At 47.5% G+C, this 14,096-nt stretch overlaps 1 protein-coding gene across 2 annotated transcripts in view; it reads left to right on the forward strand.

The window, feature by feature from the left end:
* PRKCQ (protein kinase C theta) overlaps nucleotides 1-14,096 on the forward strand; it is a 47,037-nt gene that overhangs the window by 19,091 nt on the left and 13,850 nt on the right. Inside the window, exons 4-12 of one of the 2 annotated variants that reach the window (XM_044428423.1) lie at nucleotides 2,593-2,653; nucleotides 4,726-4,888; nucleotides 7,670-7,701; nucleotides 8,770-8,855; nucleotides 9,483-9,612; nucleotides 11,291-11,400; nucleotides 11,736-11,853; nucleotides 12,972-13,132; nucleotides 13,647-13,820. In XM_044428423.1, coding sequence (XP_044284358.1) covers nucleotides 2,593-2,653; nucleotides 4,726-4,888; nucleotides 7,670-7,701; nucleotides 8,770-8,855; nucleotides 9,483-9,612; nucleotides 11,291-11,400; nucleotides 11,736-11,853; nucleotides 12,972-13,132; nucleotides 13,647-13,820 — 1,035 coding nt within the window. Of the gene's footprint in view, nucleotides 1-2,592; nucleotides 2,654-2,901; nucleotides 2,958-4,725; nucleotides 4,889-7,669; nucleotides 7,702-8,769; nucleotides 8,856-9,482; nucleotides 9,613-11,290; nucleotides 11,401-11,735; nucleotides 11,854-12,971; nucleotides 13,133-13,646; nucleotides 13,821-14,096 lie in introns of those variants that run through there. The other variant, XM_044428415.1, reaches the window with a different exon arrangement.

Raw genomic sequence — 14,096 nt, forward strand, 5'->3', positions numbered from 1 at the left:
GATACAAAAAGCTGCTTTTTTTCCAAAAACCACAGGGCCCTGATTAAATCTGGCAGGCAAATCCCCAGTGAGGCAACAAAGAATTCAAGTCTCTTGCTACTTGTTCGAACTAGTGCTGGACTCTTCTCCAAAGGCGTTTCTGTCAAAGTCAAGGCCATCCTAAGATAAATATCATTTATATCCCATTTATATCTTCCTCTTGTGGGGGCGGCTTACATAGCTCCATTTATCCTCAGAACAACAACCCTTTGCGGTAGGTTAGGCTGAGAGGGAGTGACTGGTGGATGCACTGCGCTTGAATGGATAATCAATCACATTAGCTGCTCATTGATGTTAAAAGCTTTACTCTGTCTAACTGTGGAAGTTTTGTTTTGATTTGATAGTAAGCTTGTCTGGGATAAATATTATGAAGGGTGGTTTATAAATCAATGTTTTAGCTAGAATATTGGTTTTGAGATTTTATTAAGGGTATAATTGACCTGCAGGGACCGCAGGTGGCGCAGTGGGTTAAACCGCTGTGCAGCTGGGCTGGTTGATCGAAAGGTCGCCAGTTCGAGTCTGCACAACGGAGTGAGCTCCTGTACTCTGTCCCAGCTCCTGCCAACCTTGCAGTTCGAAAGCCTGCAAATGCAAGTAGATGAAAAGGTGCCACTTCGGTGGGCAGGTAACAGCGCTCCGTGCACTTCGGTGTTCAGTCATGCCGGCCACATGGCCACGGAGACTGTCTGCGGACAAACACTGGCTCCCTCGGCCAGGAAACGGAGATGAGCACCGCCCCCCAGAGCCAGGCATGACTGGACGTAACGTCAAGGGGAAACCTTTACCTTTACCTTTTATAATTGACAGCAAAAGGCTGTGGCAGAGGATGAGGTGGCTGGATGGGGTCACTGAGGCAGTCGGCGTGAGTGGACTCCGGGGGACGGTGGACAGGAAGGCCTGGAGGAATGTTGCCCATGGGGTCGCGATGGGTCGGACACGACTTCGCGACTAACAACAACAATATAAATATAAAGAAATAATGCATGTGATTAGTAATAAATGCCATGGAATAAATCACAATGAGGTCTTGAGGTTTACAAAGTGGCAAACGCAGGCATGGGGCAAGGAATACTTATGTATCCACAGTCATTGGCGTGCCCAGTACATCGCATTTCCAGCGTCTTCTGCAAGACTGGAAGCGCAGGGTTTCAGTAAACGGATGGCTTCTGGTATAACTGCCTTGATACTGATGGAAATTCCCTTTGGGAAGCGAGCATCGTCCGCTGTCATAGAAGTGATGAGAGCTTGGATCCTTTGGTGCTGCACTGGGGAATTTCCCTGCCAAATTTAAGCAGAACCCGAATGAAGAAATGTACTGAACCGTGCCGCTTGCACTCCAATGGCACGGGGGTGCTATTGAAATAGGTTTGGGGACGGCCAGCGCGGCGATCCTGGGGATCACTGACATCCCGACGCTCTCCTGGAGCAGCAGCCGCATTCACCTGGGGCAGCAAAAACACCAGCGGGGCGAGTGGAACGAATGCATCGATGCTGTGAGCTTTTTGTGGGCTGAGCCTGTTTTCTTGATGCTGCTCAGCGCATCTGCTCTGATCAGGGAAAGCATCTGCATTTCTGAAGGCCCAGTCCTGTGCAAGTGCAGGCCGGGCAAAGGCCTACAACTCCCAGCATGCACCAGCCATTTTCTATTTGCCCCCTTTTCATGCACAAGGATGTTTTAAGTTGTTTATCGTATAACTTGAAATCCAAGCTCACGGATAGCAAACCCAAATGAAAGCAAAAAGGAAGGATCGGTGGGAGAGGCCCTTCTCCGGGAACCCTCCGTGAAAGAAATTAGGAGGGTGGGTACTCGAAGGAGGGCCTTCTCTGTGGTGGCGCCTAAGTTATGGAATGCGCTCCCCAGAGAGGTCCGCCTGGTGCCGTCGTTATTTGTTTTTCGGCACCAGGCGAAGACCTTTTTATTTAAGCGGCATTTTAAATGTTAATATTATTGAATTTTATCTAGCCAGGGTGGCTTATTTTATATTGTATGTATTTTATTTTAATGTTTATATTTTTAAACTAATTGTTGTAAGCCGCCCCGAGGCTTCGGCGAATGGGGCGGCATAAAAATGTTTTAATAAATAAATAAAGTAAAATTCTGCGATTTTTTTTACATGCACATAAGTAGACCTATTATAATGAATGCATGTACAACCCTATATGTGTATCTACATAGTTATTTCTGATAATGTGCTATCTCTTGCTACATACAAAAACATACTAGACAGCTCTTTTCTGGTATCCAGTACAGAAAGTTATTAACGCTGCTTGAAAACAAAGTTCATTTTAATTGTGCTTCACCAGTAAGATTTGTGAGATCTTTGCATTAAGATAACCTGAGGCCCTCCATATGTTTGGGACTAATTTCCCCATCATTCCCAGTCAGATGAGCCATGATAAAGGATCATGGGAGCTGCAGCTGCAAACATCTGGAGAATATCAGATTGCCTATCAGTGCATTAAGACATTATACAAAAGGGTCAGGTCATAACCCAATCTTTTATTTCAGCAAAACTTTTGTTGTTGACTTTTTATTTCCTTCTTTCCTTTTAGCTCGAACTGAAGCCCCAAGGCAGAATGCTAATGAATGCAAAATACTTCCTGGAAACCACAGGCAAGCAGCAAGATTTCCATTTTATTTTTAGGCCCTCCATATGTTTGGGACTAATTTCCCCATCATTCCCAGTCAGATGAGCCATGATAAAGGATCATGGGAGCTGCAGCTGCAAACATCTGGAGAATATCAGATTGCCTATCAGTGCATTAAGACATTATACAAAAGGGTCAGGTCATAACCCAATCTTTTATTTCAGCAAAACTTTTGTTGTTGACTTTTTATTTCCTTCTTTCCTTTTAGCTCGAACTGAAGCCCCAAGGCAGAATGCTAATGAATGCAAAATACTTCCTGGAAACCACAGGCAAGCAGCAAGATTTCCATTTTATTTTTAATGATTGTTAGCTTCCCCAGCCCCACCCTGAAAGGTTGGACCCTGTCAGGGTGTGTGAAGAGAAGCAGAGCAAAAACACATAGTTGCTTTTCTGTCTGAACATCTCAGAAGATGAACTTGGCTGCCTAAATTACCTTGGATGGTAATTTTATGTACCTTTAAATGGTCTTTCTGTGATCTTTATTTATATAGATATTTTCATGGGGACTTTGTGGTACCCAAACAACTGACAAGGTAATCCAGCTGTGCATGAACATCTTTCTTCCTCTAGTGCGAGGATGGGCAGTTTGTGACCATCCAGATGTTTCTAAGGCTTTCATCCTGCCACCCCAAACTGAATATAAGAATTACTTCCACTGGAAAGAAATATTATGACTGCAGGGCACTTGGAAGGAGTTTCCCGTCTCTGGTGCAAAGGTTTCACAGGTGCACCTTCCTGAATCATACATTTCCCATCTTTGCTGTGTATGCCACACTGACAGCTGTGGAACATGGACCAGTTGTTCTGCATCACAGACACACAAGGAGTTCAGCCCCAAGGCCTGGAAATGAGCCAGGTGCAAGCACCCATTCAGTGTACACGCACATGCACATTCTTCTCACACACCCACTTACACACGTGTGTGCAAACACACACACTTGCATTCTCCAGCATGTGGGGGTCGAGAGGTCTGAGGCTCCTCACTGCTGCCCATTGGGATGAAGGAGTCGTTGGGGATGAGAGAGCATTTGGGTACCAGCAGTGGGGGATGGGAAAAGAAGTCTCCAGGGCAGTTCTCTGGGATGTGGGAAGCTAAAGTTTCTCCCAACATCCCAGCAATATCGTGTCCCAAATAGCAGCGTTGGGACAGTGTTCTCCACCCCCCACAATCCAGCCAAGGCAGGGGCTAGAATAGTGTTTCCCCCATCACAATCCAACTCATAGCAAAGGGGGAACAGTTTTCCCTCTACACACACACACACACACACACACACATGTGCCCCTGTTCTAAAATTTTAGAAGTTCTGCCACTTCAGCCAGAAGCCAGTGGAGCCATCTATGAAGAAACAGCAGAGCATAACAGAAGGTATTTACTTATTCCCAAAGAATGCGCATGTCTAATTCAATTCAAGCACAACCCACAAATTCCACATCGGATATAGTCACTGTCCTGGTGCCACAAAGAGTTACCCCTTGCTAGACAAAACGCACTTGTCCCAGGGTCTGGTTTTTAACTATGCAGTGTGTGGCTTTACCTATCAAGTACTCATCCCACAACATCTGGAAGATGGAAGGAGGCTACAGAATAACCTCTTCTGAAAGGTTATTTTGTTGGATAAGGTCTCCATGGCAAACAATAGAAACTTACTGGGCAACCCACGACCTAGCTGGTGGGGTTGCATTCTGTAGCTGTCAAACATTCAGGAAAGTGTCCTCATAATAAAGAATCGCTTCACAGAGAAATCTTGTCCATCACAAAAAAAGATAGGCAAGACTTGGTCCTCCATGACATGCTAGTTTTCCACAGGCAGGGGGCTTGTGCGTTGCTGCACCAACGCACAAGTCTCCTGCCTGTATAGCTCAGCACAGAGACATTTTGGGAGTGTGCCTTGCTATTTTGATGGTTTAGGGTGTGAGTGTTTTGAAGCTGACAACTTTTCACGCTGATTTAACCCAGCGTTATTCTAGTGACTAGCCTGACCACAGCTTTTCTTCACAAAACAACTGTACTTCTCTTTCTGTTTCCCCCACACCCAGATGATCCCGAGTTTATCGACTGTGAAAAGGAAGGGTTTTTCTCTCTGCATCAGCGACGGGGAGCCATCAAGCAAGCCAAGATTCATAATGTCAAGTGTCATGAGTTCACAGCCACCTTCTTCCCCCAGCCCACGTTCTGCTCCGTTTGCCATGAGTTTGTGTGGTAAGGGATGTGCATCTTGCTCAGCCTACAGGCTCCTTGTGGGAGAAGGAGGAGGGGAAAAGCATCGGGATGCATTGAGTAGCAGCGATTGTGCCCCTGACCCCACAGCTTCCCTCGGAGTTTGGCTGCAAGCCCTTCCATTCCGTAGCAGGATAACACTCTGCACCGCACGAGTGCATTGGTCATCCCGTCAAACAGGCTCTTGCACGGGCCATTCGCCTTATCAAAGACCACTTGGGATGAAAAGGAAAGTTGCCAGAAGTCCCTTGTTCATATAGATCAACAGGACTGCCTGCATTTTTAGATTTTCCTGGCTTTGGGAATGGCCATGAGAAGAATCCACACGTCAGAATATGGTTCCAGCCGCTCCATTCCCTTCTCCTTCTCCCTGATTTTTCTATCCTGCTCTCCCTCTTTTCCCACTAAATGCAAATTTTTTGTATTTCTTCAGACACTGGGGTTTCCCTGAGCCTTTTCATACTTCCCATGTGTGTGCCGTGATATTTTATTATATATTTATTTTAATTGTTTTAATTTAATAACATATTTGTATCGCGTCCTTCGCAGCAGCATCTCAGAATGGCTTAGAAGTTTAAAATGAGCATCAACAATAAAATGTTTATGCCATGAAATAATAGTAATAATAATCATTGCAAATTTAGCGTCAGATTCCAAAGCAGTGAGCAATAAAAGACAAACCCTCACCCCGCACTCATCCCATGCTCAAATTCTGTATGTGGGTTATCTTCCTGTCTGAACCTAGTCCATGTGTGACATCACTAACTTCTGTTTTCTCACCCAAGTTTTGTTTTCTGCCTTTAAGGCCCACGGGGTCAAGCATGGGGTCACTGGACTGCACTCTGAACTAGGGCCGCAAAGGTCTGCCTGGAATCCGGCTTGTATGCACTCGCCAGACGTTCTTCCATCTTCGGCCCTGGCTTAGGAAGGGAGCCAAGCCAAGATTAGTCCACAAATGCTTGGGAATGCTAGCCAGCCCTTCTTTGCACTTTACTGTTGTTGTTGTTGTTGTTGTTGTTGTTGTTGTTAGTCGCAAAGTCGTGCCTGGCTCATTATGACCCCATGGACAACATTCCTCCAGGCCTTCCTGTCCTCCACCATCCCCCGGAGTCCACTTAAGCTCATGCTGACTGCTTCCATGACTCCATCCAGCCACCTCATCCTCTGCCGTCCCCTTCTTCTTTTGCCATCTATTGTTCCCAGCATCAGGCTCTTCTCCAGGGAGTCCCTCCTTCTCATTAGGTGGCCAAAGTATTTGAGCTTCATCTTCAGGATCTGGCCTTCTAAAGAGCCGTCAGGGTTGATCTCCTCTAGGACTGACCGGTTTGATCGCTTTGCGGTCCAGGGGACTTGCAGGAGTCTCCTCAGCACCACCATTCAAAGGCCTCAATCCTTCGGCGCTCAGCCTTCCTCGGTCCAGCTTTCACAGCCATACATTGCAACTGGGAAGACCATAGCCCTGACTATACGCACTTTTGTTGGCAGGGTGATGTCTCTGCTTTTTAGTATGCTGTCTAGATTTGCCATAGCTTTCCTCCCCAGGAGCAAGCGTCTTTTAATTTCTTGGCTGCAGTCCCCATCTGCGGTGATCTTGGAGCCCAGGAAAATCAAATCTGTCACTATTGCACTGAATTATTCTTGTGCAAAGTGCATGAATCCTGCAAGCCACCTGTGCAGAAACAGCTCCACTTTACAAGACATGTGCAGGCGACACACATGCAAACTGACCTTGTGGACTTGCTTCCTGCCGGGTGCCCACACAACACTCAGAGCAAATTGGGGTTACGGCAAAGACGAGGTGGGCTGGAATCTGGGGAGCTGAACTGGGAAAGCAATGTGGATTCCCACCCCCAACGGAGATTCCTCCTACATCAGCCCCCTGAACGGCCACCTGGGTACAGTACAGTAGCCAGAAAGGTCCCTCGCCATTATTTGTTTATTTATTTATTTGGGAAACTTGTATGCCGCCCCATTCACATAAGCCTTGGGGTGGCTTTCAACAAATAAATAACAATACAAAAATATATAAAAATTGGATACATCCAGGCAATAAATAAAACCAATAAATAAATTAACAATTAATTAAAATAACGTTTAAATAAAAAGGTCTTGGCCTGGCACTGAAAAACAAATAACAACGGCACCAGGCAGACCTCTCTGGGGAGTGCATTCCATAGGTGGGGCGCCACCACAGAGAAGGCCCTCCTCCGGGTGCTCACCCTCCTAATATCTTTCATGGAGGGTTCCCGGAGAAGGGCCTCTGCTGCCGATCTCAGGGGGCGGGAGGGCAAGTATGGATGCAGGCGCTCCTTTAGATACCCACAATTATGCACAATTACCACACAGAAAGCTTGAGTGTGGTGGGCTGCTGTGGAACCCTGTGTGGTGGTTGTACAGATTGTCATGTTGCCTGGATTAAGCCAAAATAGCAAACCACAGTAAACAAGCCACTGTTCTCTACCACAGCCCTCATCCATGCAGTTTGTCCTTTGAGCTTTGGATTTGCTGTCCATGGTGCTGAGTTGCATCTGCAAAATTGGTTTGCCACCATGGAGAGCTCCTATGAAGCTCAAAATGGAATCAGCAGTGGCAAAGGACCCCCAGTGACACAGGGGTGCCTGGAAATAAGTACATTAAATAATGTGTTTATTCAATGGGCCTGAATGCAGCAAGCTACTTTTTTGGCTTGTCTTAAAAACGGCTCTCTGGTGCATGCTGGGTGCTATTTTATACTAAGATTTCCCCTTCTGTTCTTTATTCCAGGGGCCTTAACAAGCAAGGATACCAGTGCCAACGTAAGAGACTTTATCATATTACACTAATTCTATTACCATAATAGATATTGCAGACTAAACATTGCAGAAATCAAAAAAATGCTGGAATCAAACTTTTAAAAATCCTACCAGGGAAGAAGCAATAGAATCCCTCTCCTGGTTATTATCTTAGCAGACATTCATTTATCTCAAGTTATCTCTTCTCTCAATGATATCACTAGGAGCGAAAGTCCAGATCTTCGGCTGGATTGTGCCTGTTTCATGAAAACCTTGATTAAAAGACAAAATAAACACTGCAGGTGTTTAAGTTCTCTGCACAGAGATGGCCCTAGGATCAGTTTCCTGGCCTGCAGGTTGACCTGACATTTTCAGGTTTTTACCTGTTCCTCGGGGTTTCTAAGGAAACAGTAAAACGGCAGGGTGAGAGACCAAAGGGAGTAAGATATTTTTTCCTGGGCTTGGGAGGTTTTGCTTTCTTCCGTCCTCCATATCCAGCAGGGTCCACCTCTGAGTCACAGGCCATGCCCCTGGCCCATCCAATGTCACTCTCTCCTCCAATAGGCCATGCCCTCACCTTCTCAGGTCCCACCCCCCGGAATCAGGGAGTCCCTATTAACTCTCTGAGTTTCAAGGCTAAGCTCGGATAGCTTAGCTCCAAGGGCAAAGTTGCGTGAGCTTGGTCCCGGAGCGAAGAAAGGGGACCGGATGATATAGGTGAATTTATTTTATTTTATTTATTTATTAAAACATTTTTATGCCGCCCCATTCGCCGAAGCCTCGGGGAGGCTTACAACAATAAAATAACATTTTAAAATACATACATTAAAATACAAATATATGATATAAAACATACAATATAAAACAAGCCGCCCTGGCCAGATAAAATTGTTTTCCCTTGCGCTGCATTCATGCAATCAGAGCCCACTTTGGGGGCAAGAAAAGGATTCGCTTGGGCCCTGCGCGGCCTTCCCACTCCCGCCACTTGCAGGGTCGTGTTCCTCTCAGGCTGCACAGTGCTGTTCAGTTCACGTCTGCAGTCGTCCTGTGCCATTTTGAAACATGCTAATTATTTGCATTTCTTCCTCCCAGAATGCAATGCTGCCATTCATAAGAAGTGCATTGACAAGGTGATCGCTAAGTGTACAGGATCGGCCGTCAACAGTAGGGAAACCATGGTATGCACTGGAATGAGACCTGGTGACTCCGTCCGAGAGGGCTGTGAGCTTGATTTCTCGGGAATTTCAGAGCCTTTTCCTCACCACGTCCTCATCTGAAGTAATGAAATCTGTGCAAAATAGTTGCATCCCGTCCCACTGACTGGCACACAAAGTGGATTCACTCACGGGGTAGCAGATAGTTAGATTTTTAGCTGTGATCCCCAGATTCAAGGATCACCGGCGTTTGTTGTTTGTTGAGTTCAGGGCTGGTGCAATGGGATTTCAGAGAAGCCCTCCAGGACCACATTCCTGAGAGGGGTGGAACCAGGGGCAAAAACCTGGAGCCAAAATACAGGCATTACCAGAGCTGATCCTTTTGAGTCAGCTGAGCATCACACAGGGCTCCAGGCGGGTCCCAGTGGGGAGATCAGACCACAGCTGGGGCTACCACAGAGAAGACCCTTCCACTGTTTATGGACTGATGGCGTCCCTTGGAGGTGGCAGTCAGCCAGGGGAAGGCATGGGGTGTTGATCAGGGTGTCTGGGTAGCAGAGACAGAGCAGCAAAGATGTGAATAGCAGCTTCAAAATATGAGCATCTTTGGTTCTCACAGCACTTGGCAGACCCCTTTCCTCTTTCTTGCAGTTTCACAAGGAGAGGTTTAAGATTGACATGCCCCATCGGTTTAAGGTCTACAACTACAAAAGCCCCACTTTCTGCGACCACTGTGGCACACTGCTCTGGGGCTTGGCCCGGCAAGGACTGAAATGTGACGGTGAGTCAAGCTGGGTGGTAAAACTGCAAGCAAAGTTAAATGTAGACACTTTCAGAAAAAAAAATGCAAATATTATCTGCAGACAGGGATGTGACCCACAGTAGGCATACAGCGGGAGTTAACCCTTTCTTAGGCTGCTGAAAACTTTAAGCAAATTGCCCCTTTGAAGCCACTATTTGCATCGGGAGGAAATTCCCCATTAGCACCAGTGGGGGATCCCCCACACAAACATGCACACTGGTTTGCTCACACACACAAGAACCTCTGGCCCCAAAGGATGGATTTTCCTTAGGTCCACAGCAGGAAATGGAAGGGAACAATGTCTCCTCTCACCCTGCAATCCAAGGATCACGTACCTCCTGTCCTGATTATGCCTTTCTTGTTTTTAAAGAAGCTGGAGTCTTCGATGTACCTTTAATCCCCATCTGGATCGGCCCCAAGTATGAGGTGTCAAGAATTCCCCATCTTCTCTGATTTTGGAAAGTGGTACCCATAACCCACACATCAAAGTTCCCCTTCCCCTTCCTGTATCCGCCTCTCCCACGCCACTTGCTCCCATCAAATGATGGAAGAAACACAGCTTAAGGGATGGCTCCAAATGTTTATTCAAATTCACCAAAAAAATTCTCACCAGCCAAATCAAGGAGTGAATCGAAACCAAGACAACCCACTTTCCTGCCCTTAGCACTGTGGTTCCCCGTCTAGGCCACCCGCTACACAAAATGCTAACCTCAGGACAAGGATGCACAAAACGCTAAACGCTGTGGGCAGGCATGCACAAAACGTGCACCACTAATTCGCGGAAGCCCCAGGGGCGTCTTTGCAGCTCACACTAAGCCAAGCACCGCAGTCTGGCTTAGAAGCCCCCTGGCACCCCATGTGCCTAATGTGCAAATGAGCACACCCCCTGCCTCCCCATCCGTCTCCCCACAGTATCCCATGGGCTATCCCGGGGGGATCAAAATTCCCCCTTCTGTCGCCTGTTTCTTGCACCAACTCACAAGCCACGGGAAGGGTTGCCGGCACTTCGGGTGAGACGGGCACAGCTTCTCCTGCCCAGCACCACAGAGAGTGGCGTTGGAAAGGGAGAGCCAGGCCTTGCTCTGCTTGGCCTGCTCGGATGCTGGGCAAGCCATGCGCTGCTCCGATTACTCGGGATGGGGCTGAGCAGGGTGCAGCTCGCCCCATGCTGCTCTGGCAGCACAAGACAGAGAGGCCTCTGCCAGCCAGCCCCAAGTGCCCCTTCAGCACTTTGGGGGCGGCTCGCAGCGCCACGTGGCCTGCACACAAAAGTGCCGCGGGCTTTTCGGAAGAACATCCGTACCTTGATGCAGGATCTGGCTGAACTGAACTGAAAGTGACTGAGGGAAAAGAACTGAAAGGTCCATGATTGCCCTTCCTAACTCAGAAGCTGCAAACTGCTCCGCGGCTCCTTAATTTTCCCTGTGCACTTTGCTTGGTCTGTATTGCCTGTAAAAATCCTTGCAAGGGAATCGCTGGCACATTAATGTGCTGATTTAAGTATGCGGGCCCCGTTTTTCCAGAGTTCCAGCCATTTCTATACTGGACAATGCCGAAAACAGACGCAGCGCTTGGAGCAACTCCATAGCATGAAGCGGTGAAGCGAGCAGGGTCAAGGCATAGGTTCTCCCCACCTGACAAAATCTCTTCTTTGCAGCTTGCGCCATGAACGTCCACCACAAATGCCAGACCAAAGTGGCAAACCTGTGTGGCGTCAACCAAAAGCTCATGGCCGAGGCACTGGCTCTGATCGAGAGCAGGCAGCAGGTGGGTCAGCGATATCAATTCCGCGGCTCCCCTATGGCGAACAACAGGGGGACCTAGGTGTATATATTAATTTGTGGTTGCTGCAAGAGATCGGACGCTCCAGGGAGAATTTAGAGGGACTGTTTCCGTGTAAAGAAAGGGATTCATGGGTGGAGCAGTGTCAAGATGGCAAGAGTCCCCCATGGCCACCAATTCAGACTCCCATGGCTGAGGTAGCAGGTTAGGCCATTCTAGAGAAACCGCGGCTCCTTGGATCAAACCCGTGTGGACCCACAGGCCACAGGCATTCTTCGGTGACGTGCCGCTGAATTTCCTTCTTTTCCCCTGTGATCCAGGCTCGAAGCCTGCGTGACTCAGAGCATATCTTAAGGGAAGGACCGGTCGAGATCATCTTGCCCGACAAAGACGCCTCGTCCACCCCTTCTGTGCCGGCGCCTCCAGCAGGAAAAAAGGGTAAGGCATTTTCTCCTTGGAGCAGCAGTCTTCCCCATGGAAGCAACTCCATCAGTACTATTCTGAGTTGGAGCACTGCAACGCGCTCTGTGTGGGGGCAGCCCTTGAAGACTGTTCTAAAGCTGCCGCTCATGCAAAATGCGACAGCCAGGCCAACGCCCGGGACCAGCAGGCCTGAAGCATAAGCCCAATTCTGGCCTGCTTTCATTGGTTGCCTATATCCTTCCAAGCCTGATTCAAAGTACTGGTTTTAGCCTATAGAGCCTTAAAGAGCTTGAGACCCCGATATTGACGGTGCATCTCTCCCACGCACAGTCTGGATGCTGCAGTCAGCCTCTGTGGCCTTCCACCAGGTGCCAACACCAAGGGAGGCTCGGAGGGCAGCAGCGAGGAGGAAGGCCTTCTCAGTGCTGGCCCCCTCGGTGTGGAACTATCTCCCCGCTGCAGCCCACCAGGTGGCAACTTTCAGTGCCAGTGAAAACAGCTCTCTGTGCTGAGGCATTTAAAGACATCCAAGGATGTTTAATGGCATCATGAGAGTACCCAAAACAGGCTTGTTGTTCCTGTGAGCCATCAAGTCATCTCCAACTTTGGTGACCCTGTGAATGGAAGTCCTCCAGAAGAGCAGAAGTCCTGCTCCGCTCTTGCGAATTCAAGGCTGAGTTTCCCTTGATTGAGTCCATCCATCTCATATTCATTTTCTCATTTCTTCTTCTGCCTGTGACTTTCCCTGACATGATTGTCTTCTCCAGGGATTTTGTCTTCTCATGATGCACTCAAAGTATATATTGTTTTAGCTATTAAAAATGTCACTTTGGAAAAAAAAGATATTTTATTGTATTGTGTTGTTTTTATGAGCCATCATAAATTGCCCAGTTGGCTATTGGGTGGTAAAACAACAACTGGCTTATTAACACTTACTTGCCAAATGCTGAAAATTCACACACATACACACCACAAAGGAGATGAATGTCATACCTAGACCATAAGCAAGCAAGCCAAGCCACATCATCTACAGGTTGCAATTTTCGATAGGATGATACCAAGCAGTTGAACCTTGTCTGCTTCACTTTTGATCGGAGACTCTTTTAACACGAATGCTCTGGGATCCATTACAGAACCACAAGGAGTTTCTTGGGAATCCCCAGCAGAAGACGTGATGCCTCCCAAATCTCTTGTGGAACTAGAACCCAGGAAAGAGCTCCAATCAGAGCTACCAAAATTAACCATAGACGATTTTCTCTTGCACAAGATGTTGGGGAAGGGAAGCTTTGGCAAGGTAAGTAGCAAACAGGAAGACCATGGCAAATTATATTGGTGCATTTTAAAGGATCCAGGTGAAATTGAATGTAAATAATGCAGGGCTTGAGAATCCTGTGTCACCTGTCAGCTGACAGCAACCCAAGTTTGTGTTAATATGGACTATAAGAAGGCAGCTGTCCACTCTTCAAGGGTAACCTTGATTTCAACCACCGATAGCAAGCCATGGCTTTTCAAGCCACAAAAAACCCATGAAGAGACCCCATGGCTTTTTGCTGGGTTGGGAACTGTGGGTTGTTCAACATGGTTTCTTAGTGTGTTGGGTTCAGACAACCCGATAACCCATGGTTCAATAACAGCCTACTCTCAATGCACACCCAACCCACATGGATTGGTTGTGTTAGGCAATTGTCGATCTAAGAGTCTTAGGATGTGAAATTCTGTCCCCTGCTCCCGATTTTGTTGCTTTGCTAATCTTGCCAAGAATGGCCATTTTCACACTACTCTACTTTCCAATGATCATTTTTGCTCAGGTCTTCCTTGCTGAGCTGAAGGCGACCAACCAGTTTTTTGCCATGAAAGTGCTAAAGAAAGAGGTGGTTCTGATGGATGACGACATCGAATGCACTATGGTGGAGAAGAGGGTGCTTTCGCTGGCTTGGGAGCACCCGTTTCTCACGCACGTCTTCTGCACATTCCAAACCAAGGTAAATGCACACACACAAACACACACACGTTCACCTAGGGTGGGTGTTTGCTTTCGGGTGTTGGTTTATTTACTCCAAGACTGGGATTCATGCCATGGAATTTGACCAGTTTAATGGAACTTGACGATTCTAGATGGGAAGAACCAATATTTTGAGGAAGTACATGCTACATGCTAAATGGTGAAGGACTGGATCCAGACTGAGACCCTCACATGCATGTAGGGAAGGTTTCCATCTTTCCACCAAGACCCTTAAAAAGATGTGTGAAGGTGCTTT

The sequence above is a fragment of the Varanus komodoensis genome, unplaced genomic scaffold (assembly GCF_004798865.1).
Source record: "Varanus komodoensis strain SLA01 unplaced genomic scaffold, ASM479886v1 scaffold1, whole genome shotgun sequence".
Lineage (NCBI taxonomy): Eukaryota > Metazoa > Chordata > Lepidosauria > Squamata > Varanidae > Varanus > Varanus komodoensis.